General features: G+C 53.0%; 1 protein-coding gene across 1 annotated transcript in view; it reads left to right on the forward strand.

Moving 5' to 3' along the window:
- The window catches only part of SSH1 (slingshot protein phosphatase 1), a 51,974-nt gene extending 39,302 nt beyond the window's left edge, over nt 1-12,672 (forward strand). The window contains exons 12-15 of the mRNA XM_079762897.1: nt 1,763-1,909; nt 3,373-3,573; nt 5,996-6,554; nt 6,809-12,672. Coding sequence (XP_079619023.1) covers nt 1,763-1,909; nt 3,373-3,573; nt 5,996-6,554; nt 6,809-8,047 — 2,146 coding nt within the window. The 3' untranslated portion in view covers nt 8,048-12,672. The remainder of the gene's footprint in view (nt 1-1,762; nt 1,910-3,372; nt 3,574-5,995; nt 6,555-6,808) is intronic.
- The last annotated feature ends 334 nt before the right edge of the window (nt 12,673-13,006 follow it).

Below are 13,006 nucleotides of genomic sequence, written 5' to 3' on the forward strand. Positions count from 1 at the left end.
AACAATTTCCGATCGTTTACAAGCAATGGGAAAGATTTTAAATGAAGGAAAATGGGTGCCACATCAACTGAACAAAAGACAAATGGAAAACCGAAAAGTCATCAGTAAAATGTTGCTTCAATGGCACGAAAGAAAGTCTTTTTTGCATCGAATTGTGACTGGCGATGAAAAGTGGATTTATTTTGAGAATCCCAAACGCACAAAATCATGGGTTGATCCAGGTCAACCATCAACATCGACTGCAAGGCCAAATCGCTTTGGAAAGAAGACAATGCTCTGCGTTTGGTGGGATCTGGAAGGTGTGGTGTATTATGAGCTTCTAAAACCAGGTGGAACCGTTAATACTGATCGCTACCGACAACAAATAATCAATTTGAACCACACTTCGATTGTAAAATGGCCAGAATGGGCCAGAAGACACGGCAAAGTAATTTTGCTTCATGATGACGCACCATCACACACTTCAAAACCAGTTAAAGACACGTTAAAAGATCTTGCCTGGGAAGTATTAACCCACCCGCCGTATTCACCAGACCTTGCTCCTTCAGATGACCACTTGTTCGGATCGATGGCACACGCACTTTCTGAACAGCACTTCAAAATGTACAAAGAAGTGGAAAATTGGGTCTCTGAATGGTCTGCCTCAAAACAAGAAAAGTTCTATTGGGACGGTATCCATAAGTTACCTGAAAGATGGGGGAAATGTGTAGCTAGCGATGAATATTACTTTGAATAAAGCACTTTTGATGTTTCTCTTGAAATTACTGTGTTTTCTTTTATTACAAAATCCACATTTTTAACCGGTATCCGCATTTTTACCAGTTAATAGCTAACCCACATACCATTTAAAAATTCGGATTAGCGCCCTGACCGGCTAATGATAGAGCATCGGCCTGTGGACTGAAGGGTCCCAGGTTCGATTTCAGTCAAGGCATGTACCTTGGTTGCGGGCACATCCCCAGTAGGGGGGTGTGCAGGAGACAGCTGATCGATGTTTCTAACTTTCTATCCTTCTCCCTTCCTCTCTGTAAAAAAGCAATAAAATATATTTTTTTAAATGCGGATTAGCTATTAATCGGTTAAAAATGTGGATTTTGTAATCAAAGAAAACATGATAATTTCCAGAGAAACATCAAAAGTGCTTTATTCAAAGTAATGTCCATCGCTAGCCACACATTTCCCCCATCTTTCAGGTAATTTGTGGAGACCGTCCCAATAGAACTTTTCTTGTTTTGAGGCAGACCATTCGGAGACACAAGTTTCCACTTCTTCGTACGTTTTGAAGTGCTGCTCAGAAAGTGCGTGTGCCATCGATCGGAACAAGTGGTCATCTGAAGGAGCAATACAACAGGATAGCATACATATCAAATCGCATATTTATCAACATATGTGTAACTCCATCTATTGAAAAAATCCACATTATTAACCGGAACATCTAGTAAAAATGCATTTAAGTAATAGATATCTACTTTCCAGAGTTAACATTGCTTAGCAATGCTTTGAACTGTTTTTATAAGTCTTTTATAAAGAAGTTTGTTTTTTATTATAAATATAATACATTCTCATCAGAGAGAGGGCATTTAGAAAATACCAAAGAAATTACTATTAAGAAAGAAACAGAAGTCCTACCATAAAAACATAAGTCCTTTAATAATGCATATTGGATTTTTTTTCTCTGTTCAATTTATTGTTACTTTGTTTTTCGTAGCTCCTCTTTCTGGTTCTCCAAATGTGTTCTTTTTTTCTTTTTTTGTCATTGCAGTGTTGACTACATCTTAAATGTCACTAGAGAAATAGATAATTTTTTTCCTGGCTTATTTGCATATCATAACATCCGAGTCTATGATGAAGAGACAACAGACCTTCTTGCCCACTGGAACGAGGCGTACCACTTTATAAACAAAGCCAAGTAAGTGGGCGGAGAAGCCAAAGAAACCGGTCTGAGGGAGAAACTGGCAGGTGCTGGGTGGGCAGAAATTAATGACAGCCCTGGACACAGACACCTCCTGGCGCAGGGAGCCCGGGTGTCTGCCGGCCCTCTGATTTCAGACCACAGGACCCCTCCGAGTTGTTGATCTCCAGGTGGGGGCCCGAATGAGCTGGTTCTCTCCCACCTATCATTGGCTGTGACATTTGACCCGGTTCATCCTCAGCACTGGTTCCAGTTAAGAATCCAGTACCACATGGACACTCTTGGGAGGCTCTGCCCCGGGGGAGTCGCTGAGCCAAAGGAGAGAGACGGGAGGGCCACCTGTATGTGGGCTTAGAGCACCTTTGGGCCTGCTCCCTCAGGGAAGTCTGCTCAGGCGATGCCCTGAGCTATGGCTGCCTTCCCCCAGCTGGCGCGATTGTCCTGTCCCAGCAGAATGGGACGGACCGTGAGCCCGTCATGGTTTCACGCAACGCTGGTCCCCACTGTATTCTCCTGCAGAACAGCTCTGCCTTATGCAGTCAGAGCAGAAAGAGAGGACCCCTGGGAACCCCACCTTGCTCTGCACCCCTCCAGGTCAAAGCTACATAACCTGCTCTTCCCCCGTGTCCTCATAGTTGGCATTCCTGGGGTAATCTGCAGACCAGCAGTCCAAAAAAAAAAAGGCGCTGAGATTTGGTGATAATTTTAAGCCTGAGGTAGGAGAAATGAGCCTGCTCCACTGACAGGCTGGCTCCTCCTAACGTAAACAGGCAGGCAGGTGGGCTTGCCTCGCGTGCAGGCAGAGCTCCAGCCCGGGGCTCCCTCCCATTCCCCAGCAAGCGATACCGGGGAGACACTGTGTCTGGCCTCGTCCTGTCTGTTCAGTCAGCCGCGCCCGGGCCAGCACTGCCTCCTCACAACCTAGGGCCCCATCCTCCCCTGGCCTTTCTCTGTCTCGGCCAAGTCCGTGGTGCTGCTGGCCTCGCCCTGGCTCCTTGACCCCCTGTCTCCCGAGGGCCTTGCGGCTTCCGGCTCTCTGACCCCATTCTTCTGTAGTAACCCGTTTCCCGTCTCCATCTGCTCTAGCTGCGGTGTATCTAGAACTCCCTCTTACAGATCTCTCTTTCGCTGCCCACTTGCTTCCCACAAAAGGGTTCTTGGTCTCCGAGCCTGTCCAAGCAATGTGGGAAGATACCCACCTTGTCCCTGAAGTCCGCCCAGATTTTGAGCTCTCCCTGCAAAACTTGCTGGGCAAGGAGCGGTTTATCTTGATTTCCCATTGTGTGCTAATTGATTTCGCAGGGAAGCGATTTCCTTTAGAGGGTGTGTGGACATGTGCTGCGTAAACATCGGGACTGGGAGCATTTGGGCAATGACATAACACCAGGGTTTAAAACTGTCCGTTGTGTAAAACCAGAGAGAACGAAGTCCAGCTTTTTTAAAACTCTCTCCCCCGCCAGGAGGAACCACTCCAAATGCCTGGTACATTGCAAAATGGGTGTCAGCCGCTCCGCTTCCACGGTCATAGCTTATGCGATGAAGGAATTCGGCTGGCCCCTGGAAAAAGCGTACAACTACGTGAAGCAGAAGCGCAGCATCACGCGCCCCAACGCCGGCTTTATGAGGCAGCTGTCTGAGTATGAAGGCATCTTGGACGCGAGGTGGGTGACTGTCTGCGAGGATTGGCAGGACTGAGCTGGAGGAGCCGCCGTCCGCAGCGAGCAGTGGCTTCCGCAGCCAAAACCCTGACGCAGGGGAGGGGGGGAACCGGTTTGAGAAAAACAACTATTGTTTGGCGTTTGATGAGTGGTTTCCAGGAGGGATCTGTTCTGATTTTGTTGGCACGCACGGCTGTTTTGCTGCGGGAGGGAACGGTGCCTAACTCCTATTCGAAGGCACGGCTTTGTGTGCGGCACGGGCATGTGGGTGCCCGGTTTCCTGAGCATCTGCTTTGGGCCCAGCGCTGTGCCAGGCTTCGCCGCAGGGCACTGCCAAGGACTGTGGGGCAGACGGGGCCCCCCCACTCATGAGCAGGGCAGCTCAGGGCAGGCTCGTCAGTCCCCCCAGCCTCTTTCTGCGTAAAGAATCAGCAGCCACCTGGTAGGGTGGTTGTGAGGTGCACATGGGTACTGCCCAGCTTCACCTTGTAGAGGCTCTGCTAGACCTGGCTACAGTAGATATGATGTCGTTTTTCTACAATTCTAACCCCACCTGGGAAGGCCTGCAGGTACAGGTTACCCCCACTTACGGGAGAATAGGGACTGACTGACGCTGGAGGTTAGCTTGCCCTGCACCTCACAGCCAGGGACAGCAGAAGGGGGCACCTGCCCAGGTGTGTTGACCTCCAAGGCAGGGAGGCCCCGAGGTCCTCCAGCCCCCAGCGGGAGGGGTCCTCCAGCCCCCAGCGGGAGGGGTCCTCCAGCCACCCCGGAGGATCCCTGCTGTACCCCGGAACTCTCTGTCTCTGTCACCCTCCCCCTTTCTGTTCCGTCTGTAGGAGGCCTCCCTGGTTATTTCCGACTGGTGCTGTGAGGGAGCCGCAGGCTAAGTCTTGGCCTCTGGCTGCTTTGGGGAAGCAGGCTTGGACAAGGTCCAGAGGACAGCTCCGGACATCTCCACTGTCAAAGCAGAGAGTGGCTGGACAGATCCCCAGGCAGGGCCGAGGCGGAGGTGGAGAAGTGTGCATCCCTGAGCCCTTCAGCCACTCACTGCACCAGTGCCCTTTTAGCCCATCCAGGGGGTTCCAGGCTGGGTTCATAGCTGCGGGGTATTGACCTTGAATCGCAGCCCCACCTGAGGGCCCCTGGCCTCGCCCAGAGCATGCCCAGGGAGCAAACAGTCATGAGTGATCGTGCCACTCTCTTGCATTGACCGACAATAGCAGATCCTTAGTTTACATTTAATTCTCTCATCTCAACCCTTACAACCCCATGATGTCTGTATTGCTCCGAGGCTCGTGGAGGTGACTTCTTTAACCTTACTTCACTGTAAGCCTTTTCTCTTTTTACCTTTATGTTTTAAAAATGCATCATAAAAATAACACCACACTATTAGAAGACAGATTTTTAAAACTGACCTGTAATCTCTGTGACCTAAACTAACGAAGCAGAATTTTTGGACTGGGCAGGATGCCCCGGATTCTTTGTCTGCCAGAGTCGAAGAATGAATCCACAGACAGAAGATGGTATAGCAAAGGTGGAGCTTTATTGAGGAACAAGTACAGACTCCCCCGTGGGAAAGGGTCCTACTGAGTTCCTTTTCCCTACAGCTTATAAAGGCTGCAGATCCTGGTGCCTTGATATCCCCTCTGATTGGTCACTATTCCCTTGGATTGGTTACTATAGTAACTCCTGAGCTCAAGGTCAAACAGCACATGGGACATGTGAGGTTCTCCCCCCTCCTTCCTTATTGTTTTCCTCTTCCCTTCGGGCTTTCTTCTTCTCCTTCTGGATGAAGGGCTTCCTTCCTTTATTTTGTAAATATAGACCTTTTCCTGTTCCCAGCTCCCTCAGTCTATGGAAATGGACCTGTTGCAGCTTTTCAGCTTCCCTGTTCTATGGAAATAGACCTTCTGCTCTGTAGCCCTGGTCCTCTTAATTTCTAAAATTTCCTAAAACCTGTCTTTTTCACCCCAAAAAATTCCTATTGCAGTAATATTTATAGTTTCCTGGAATCTTCCCAACTTTATTCATGTGCATTACGTACTTACATTGCTATATTAGTATAACTGTGTATGTATATAAATATTTCTACTGACAGATGGAGAAACTGAGAGGTGGGACCTTAAGTGGCGTGACCCGATGAGATGGGACACGAGGCTCCTGATAGCGTTTCAGGCCCAGGTGCCCTTCCCCTGTCTGCCACGTTGTCGTCACGTGACAGAAAGCCCTTTAAGGTTTCTTGTGAGGGCCACGATGGTTTTTGGGTCCTAGCGCTGTTTCTCTCATCCTTTCATTTCTTGGGGACAGTTGAACAGAGAGAGGCCTTACGCCAGCCTTGCTGGCTCCCCCTACCCCTACCCCTCTCCCCAGGAGTGGCTGGGCCCTGGCCTCTGATGACCTTCCTCTGCCCTTCCTCCCCCAGCAAACAAAGGCACAACAAGCTGTGGCGCCAGCAGACCGAGAGCCGCCTCCAGCAGCCTGGGGATGACCTCGCGGGGTCCGGGGACTTCTTGCCGGAGACCCTGGGTGACACCCGGGAAGCCCGCCTGTCCTGCTTGGACGATGCTGCCCAGCCTGGGTTCCCAGGAGGAGGAGGACCCTCTCTCTCCTGCTGCTTCCGGCGGCTCTCAGACCCCCTCCTGCGTTCCCCCAGCGACGAAACCGGCGGCCTGGTCCAGCTGGAGGATCTGGAGAAGGATGCTCTGTTGGATGAAGCAGCTCCGCCTCCAGCAGCGCCCAAGCCAGCCCGACCTCCCCAGGAAGGCCCCGGGCCCTGTGAGAAGGAGGTGAAGAAGAAAGCAGAGTTTGGAAGCCCGAAAGCCCAGAGTGGCCCCTTGCCGCCGGTGGAGGAGATGGAAAGGGAGGAGGCTCCCGGAGGAGGGAGGTGCGGGAGGTCCCCGGCCCAGCTGCCTAAGAACCTGCTCAACCGGGAAAACCTAAATAATAACAATAGCAAGAGGAGCTGTCCGGATGACTTTGAGGTAGGTGTGGGGCAGCAAACCGGCCACCTCACTTCTGTTCTGCCCCCAGAGCAGCCCCCTCCCAGCCTCCTCTGCTACTGCCAGCTCGGCAGTTCTTAGCCCCAGGGACCCCTGGGTTTGTTTCAGAGCGAGCGGTCCCTATTCCTGCTGTGAGAGCGCCATCCCTCCAGGGCCCCCCAGCCTGCCCCGCGCCTCCTGGTATGTCGTGGTCTTTGGCTGTGTCGCACTCTCACGACGTTCTTGTCCCCTTCCAGCACGATGCTCTCTTTGGGATCCTCAACAAAGTGAAGCCTTCCTACAACTCCTGCGCCGACTGCATGTACCCTACAGCCAGCGGGGCCCCCGAGGCCTTCGGGGAGCGGCGCGAGGCCCCTGGGGCCCCCGCCATCTGCACCCAGCCGACCTTCCTGCCCCACCTCACGTCCTCCCCGGTGGCCCACACAGCCAGCCGGTCCCGAGCCCTGGCCCTGGAGAAGCTGGCCTCCGGCCCCCCCGAAACTCCCCCACTCCTGCCACCAGCAGGCCCCAGGAGGCCGGACCCTGGGGTCCCTGGGCCCAGGGCTGCCCCAGAGCCGCCGGCCAGCCCTTTGGAACCTTCCAGAGAGACCCCAAAAGTCCTGCCAAAGTCCCTCCTTTTGAAGAATGCTCACTGTGATAAGAACCCTCCTGGCATGGAAGTGGCGAAGGAGGAATCGCCACCCAAGAAGGACGTGAAGCCGGCCAAGGACCTGCGGCTGCTGTTCAGTAAGGAAGCCGAGAAGCCGAGCTCGCACAGCTACCTGATGCAGCACCAGGAGTCCATCATCCAGCTGCAGAAGGCGGGCCTGGTCCGCAAGCACACCAAAGAGCTCGAGAGGCTGAAGGGCGCGCCCGCAGACCCGGCGGCCCCCCTCAGGGACGGCCCCGCCAGCAGGCTGGAGGCCAGCATCCCCGAGGAGAGCCAGGACCTGGCTCCTGACCTGCCGCCGCCGGGGGCGAGTGACGAGAAGCCAGAAGCCACCCCCGTCCCGCTGGAGGGAGCCTCGCTGAAGAGCCCCTCTCCCTTCCTCTGCCGCCTGGACCACACCAGTCACTTCTCGAAAGACTTCCTGAAGACCATCTGCTACACGCCCACCTCGTCCTCCATGAGCTCCAACCTGACCCGGAGCTCCAGCAGCGACAGCATCCACAGCGTCCGCGGGAAGCCGGGGCTGGTGAAGCAGCGGACGCAGGAGATCGAGACGCGGCTCCGGCTGGCGGGCCTCACCGTCTCGTCCCCGCTCAAGCGCTCACACTCTCTTGCCAAGCTCGGAAGTCTTGACTTCTCCACAGAAGACCTGACCAGTGAGGCCGACATGTCCACCATCGCCGACTCCCAGGACGCCAAGTCGAGCGAGGCCTCCTTCTTGCACGAGCCCCAGGCCACCCCACGGAACCCAGCCACCCCCTCGAAACCATCAGGGAAACCCGCGCCAGAAAACTTGAAAAGCTCCTCGTGGCTGAGCAAAAGCTGACCCGCCATCCGCTGATCACATGACCCCTCCCTGAGTCTCACCATGGGTTTCGGTCAGCCCCTCGTGTCTCGCTTTCCCTCAAACAGTGGCTTTTAAGAACTCGCAGCCCGGGAGGAAAGGGGAGTGTCTGTTGCGTGGCCAGCAGACTCTGAGCCCGAGTCATGCGTTTCCCAGAAGAATCGTGCTGCAGGGCATGTACAGATCCGCACACACGTCAGAGTACTCCGTTTGCAACAGGCACAGAACAGCTGTGGTGGCGGCCTCGCCCCCCGGCGCACGGTCCTAGCTCGTTCAGCCCGCGTGGGCAAAGTCTTGGATGGCAATATCAGTCCTACCTCTGTTCTTGCTGTGCTTTTTATGTCTAAAATACAGTGATGACCAAGGCTCATTCCAGGGAATACTGCTGTGTCAGAAAAGGGGTTCCCAAGAAGGAATTTGGCTGTTGTTGTTTGGGACCCCAAAAGGTGTTAGGATTTCTGACTTGACCACACCGAGCCCTGCAAGGTACAGGGGTTCGAAGGCGTCCGAGGCTGTTGCGGAACCAGCTCTGGGGCGTGGGCCTCTGTGCTGCCGACTCCTCAGTCCTGGCATGTTGTGAACGCTGAGTGATGTGCCTCTGGCCCGCACCGGGGTCCGGCGGGGGAGGAACGTGTGTGATGTCCTCAGTTGTTGCTTATGGTGGATTTCAAATTGCCCCCCATCTGGGGGAGAGAACCCAGGAGCACTGTTGGTCTCCTCTGCTGTTGAGCGCCGTGGCGGGGAAGAGGTGTTGACAGTGTCCTGGGGTCCGGGGTCCTGAGAGGCAGACTGTCCTGCCAGGGACCCGGCACTCAGGTTCACTCATTGTCACATCTGCTGGTATTTGGGGGGGAAAAGAAGACCCAGTAGTGAGAAACGATCAGTTCCTCCCTAAGAGCAGCTTCTGTGAAAGAAACGGGACTGTTGCAAAGCTTTTCCATGTTTACAGTTGCCCCTTCCTGGTGGGGACGCTGCTGCCCGCTCCTCTCTGGCGGCTCCCAGTGGGAGGACGGGGCGCGGGAGGGCCTGCGGTCCCAGCCGGGCTCTGAGCAGCCCCGTTAGAGTCAGGTGAGCTCAATGCCTCGACACCGCGGCTCTGAGCTTGAGTGGAGGGGCGCCTGGTGTCGGTCAGCAAGATGGGATGTTAACATTTGAGAAGAGAGAAGGGGCTCGGTTAGAAAGGTTGAATTCAGGGTTCAGCAAACATATATGGTCCCATGAGCTAAGAATGGTTTTTACCCTTTTCAGGGGTTATAAAAAAAATTAACTAATAGGCAACAAAGACCACGTAGCCTGCAAAGCCTAAGATGTTTATTGTCAGGCCCTGTACATGCAAAGTCAGCTGGCCCCTGGGTCTATCGGACAGCACAGGCTACCCAGAGCCCTCTTGGAAGAAACGGGGCCTCTTGACGCCTCCGGCCAAATCCTTCTCCCATCCCAGACCTTGCAGCCCACCCCAGGGTACCTCCTGCAGGGCGGGGCGGCTGTGTTTGGGTGGGACCCTCCTGGCTGGTCAGCCAGGTTAATTCCGTGAAACTAGAAGGCCTTCCAGAACAGCCAGATTCTGAAAGGGGGTGAATGAGTTGCCATCGGACATTGGTCAGAACGGGACCCCCGACAGCCATCTTTCTAGAAGTACCAGGCAGGGGCTTCGGGGACCAGGCTAGTCCATATTTCAACCAGTGCGAGAGTTTGTTTTGTTTTGTTTTTGTTTTTGTTTTTTGTTTTTTGCAAAAACCCTCTCTCCAGCAACTTTTTCTCCCCAACCGTATCCTTTTAGTTTTTAAAAATATATGTTATTTTTACTTTATAGGAATTTTTTTTCCCCACCACCATTCACTGAAACCACCTTAAAAGGTGATTATTCACTTTTCCCAAAACCCCTTTTAGGTTTTTCGCCCCCTCTCTCAGCCAACAAAAGCATATTCTCAAAAATAAATAAATAAATAAATAAATAATCAAGTTCAGTATGTCTTGCCAAATTAAATTTCATGTGGTGGATCAATTTTTGTGTCAAAATAATCCTTTAGGTTTGGTGATGAAAGGCTGTTTTGCTTTTTTAAACCATGCGTATGAGAGCGATACATTTTTGAAAACTTTAATTTTGAAAGCCATAATTTTTCCTATCAGTGAAAAGGTGGGAGGAGGATGACAGGTCTGAGTGGGTTTTTGGCTTTTGTCGAAATTATCGATGCATTTCTCAGAAGCACAATTTGTATATTAACATCAAAAACCAGGGCCCCATCGTCAGAACAAAGCAAAGAGGCATCCTTGAGGTGGTGGGTAGACTTTTCCCACAGACCCACGTCAGTTGCATGTTGACATCTGGCAAATCGCTACCTGAAATATACGGACGAGAGCATCCTGCCAGGCTGCTCTCTGAAAGGAAGGTTTGCCCCCTAAGCTGCACCGTATCCTACCCGATGTTCTGTCTGTAATCTTCGCTGGTGGGGAAAATTCCTAAGGCGAGTGGCACAAGTCAGAGGCAGGGTGCGTGCCCTGGACATCGGCGACTGCCCCCTTCGTGGAATGCCGTTGTCTGATGAGGAGAGAACAAACATTTTCTCAGCTGCATTTCATCGTCACCTCACCTTCCCCCCCCCCTACTTTTAGTCACGTGGCACGCCAAAGGTTCGAGGGAACTAGATCTTCCTTTTGCACTGGTACAGGGGGGTCACCTTGCCAGGAGTTGTTAGGTATAAGGGGGAAGCTGATCCTGGAGCTAGAAGATGCCACTTTGACAATGTCGCTTTCCATTTCTTTGTCTTGGAGCAATGTCTGTCATTGCGTGAGCTTCTTCAGAACAAGGTTCTTACTCTTGCCGTTTCCCTGCCTCCTTGGTCTCAGACCCCTGGGCTGGTGACAGCTCTCTGCCAGGTGATGACACCCTGCCCACCTGGTGTGCAGGTCACTCATCAGGCCCTCAGGTGGCTGCATGCTCCAGCCCCCCTCCCCCCTCCACCCGCCCTGGCAGCTGAAAGCCTTCCAGCCCATCCTAAAGCCTCTTCCCTCGTGGGCACGCCCAGAGGATGCCACAGGATGGAGCCAAGTTTGCAATAGAATTAACACTTTCAGGACAGCACTGCACCCCAGCCGGCCGGCCATCTTGTCTCCCCCCACAGGCCCGATCCTAGAAGGTGGATGAATCCCCCTGCTCCCCCGGGGCTGTTTCCATTGGGAACAGAAGCTGTATCCTTTCGTCAAGATCATGTGAGTCACCTCCCCCAAGGTGTCCGAAGAGGGACTTGCCCTCTGTTGCCTGGAAATGCTTGATGCCGGAATACATTTCACCCAACCATCCTCTGGCGTGCCACCTAGCAGGGCGCCCGTTCCACCTCTGGCCGTGGAGCCGGGCAGGCTGGGAAGACGGTGACATCTGGACAGCGCGGTGCAGGGCCACCCGCTCTGGTCCCACCCCGCAGGCTCTGGCTGATGCCACATGCCAAACCAAGGTAGTTGATTGACCCCCATGCTCAGCTACTGGTCTTTTTATTGTCTGCTCTGCCATGGAATGCCTGTTGTGTTTGAGTTCACTCTGCATATATATATATATATATTTGGATATAGATATATATATAGAGAGATAAATGTAACTTGAATCATATCATCATATGCATCACTTCTCATTCACACATGCACCGTCCCCACGCCGTGAGGCGGATCCCCTGGAGCGGTCCAGAGTGACGCTGTGTGGTGCCACGCGCTCGGTAGCTCTGGACAGGACTTCCCTGTTCTGGTCCCGGAGGAGGTGCTGCGGCCCTGGCCTCAGCCCTTACCCAGGAGGCTCTCTGGCCAGACCCCCAGTCCCCTGCTGTCCTTCCTGTCGGCTGTGCTGCACGAGAAGGTGGCTGCTTCCTCCCTTCGTGGACACTGTAATTATTGTTTTACAATTGAGTGCCTTAATCATAGTTTACAAATACTGTGTATTTATGGGAAAGGGCTAAGCTCTCACCTTCTGTGATGGGATCCTTGGCCTTGTCCGTGGTGGTTGGCGTTCGGGCCGGCGCTTGCCCTGCCCCGTCCCCGTGCTCATCTGCTGTGCAGTCTCGCGCGCGCACCCACAGCTGTCCGAGGAGCATGGCTCGCATCGGCTCTGGGAGTCCCTGCGGGCGAGGCTGGCTCTGGCCCACGCCGCGTCCCGTGATAGTGAGGGGAGACTAGAACTTGGTGTGCTGGCAGCTGGGGGTGCTGACCGCAGCCCAGCCCTCGCCCGCTCCCCCGTCACACAGCTGTACTCGTCTTTAATAGAGGTTTTTATTACCACCTAGGCCACCCTGTCTTGTTCTCTGTTGGTGTCCTGAGCTCTTTGCAACAAAATGCAGGTACAGACACCCCACACACACCCCCAAATCAGGAGCTCCACAAGATGGGCTGCCCTTTGGTTTTCAGAAGCTGCCAGTGGGTTCCAGTGTGTTGTGTAACGATACCCATTTTTTTATTATATTGTTTTTTTTTAATAGTATATATTTAAAAGGCAGTATCTTTTGTACTGTGAATTTACAGTAGAAGATGCATAATGCACTTTTTTTTTTTACTTCTGTTGGTGTGTACTGTATATAGTCTGTGTGCTTCTTGTGATGAAAATAAACGTTTTCTTTATAAATGCCTGATGACCTGTGAACTCGTGCAAAGGAAACGGCCTGCTCCACCCTTGCCAAGGTAGTCAGATGCGTCTGCATCACCACGACGGCCGGTCTTTCCTGAGCACCTACTGTGTGCCCGGCCCCACGCTAAAATCCTGGACAGTTTAGACCCAGGAAAGAATCAAGGGAGGAAATAGCTCCTCCAGGAATTTTCTTTTTCCCCTGATTTTGCTGGTGAGGAGGAGTGGGCCCCAAAGCGCTGTCCCTCAGCAGGGTGGGACTTGGACTTCTTCGCATAATGTCTCTTCCTGCACCAGCAGGAAATGTAAAGCTAGAGGTGTGTGTGCTGGAGAGAAGC

The sequence above is a fragment of the Cnephaeus nilssonii genome (genome assembly GCF_951640355.1).
Source record: "Cnephaeus nilssonii genome assembly, chromosome: 22".
Classification (NCBI taxonomy): Eukaryota; Metazoa; Chordata; class Mammalia; order Chiroptera; family Vespertilionidae; genus Cnephaeus; species Cnephaeus nilssonii.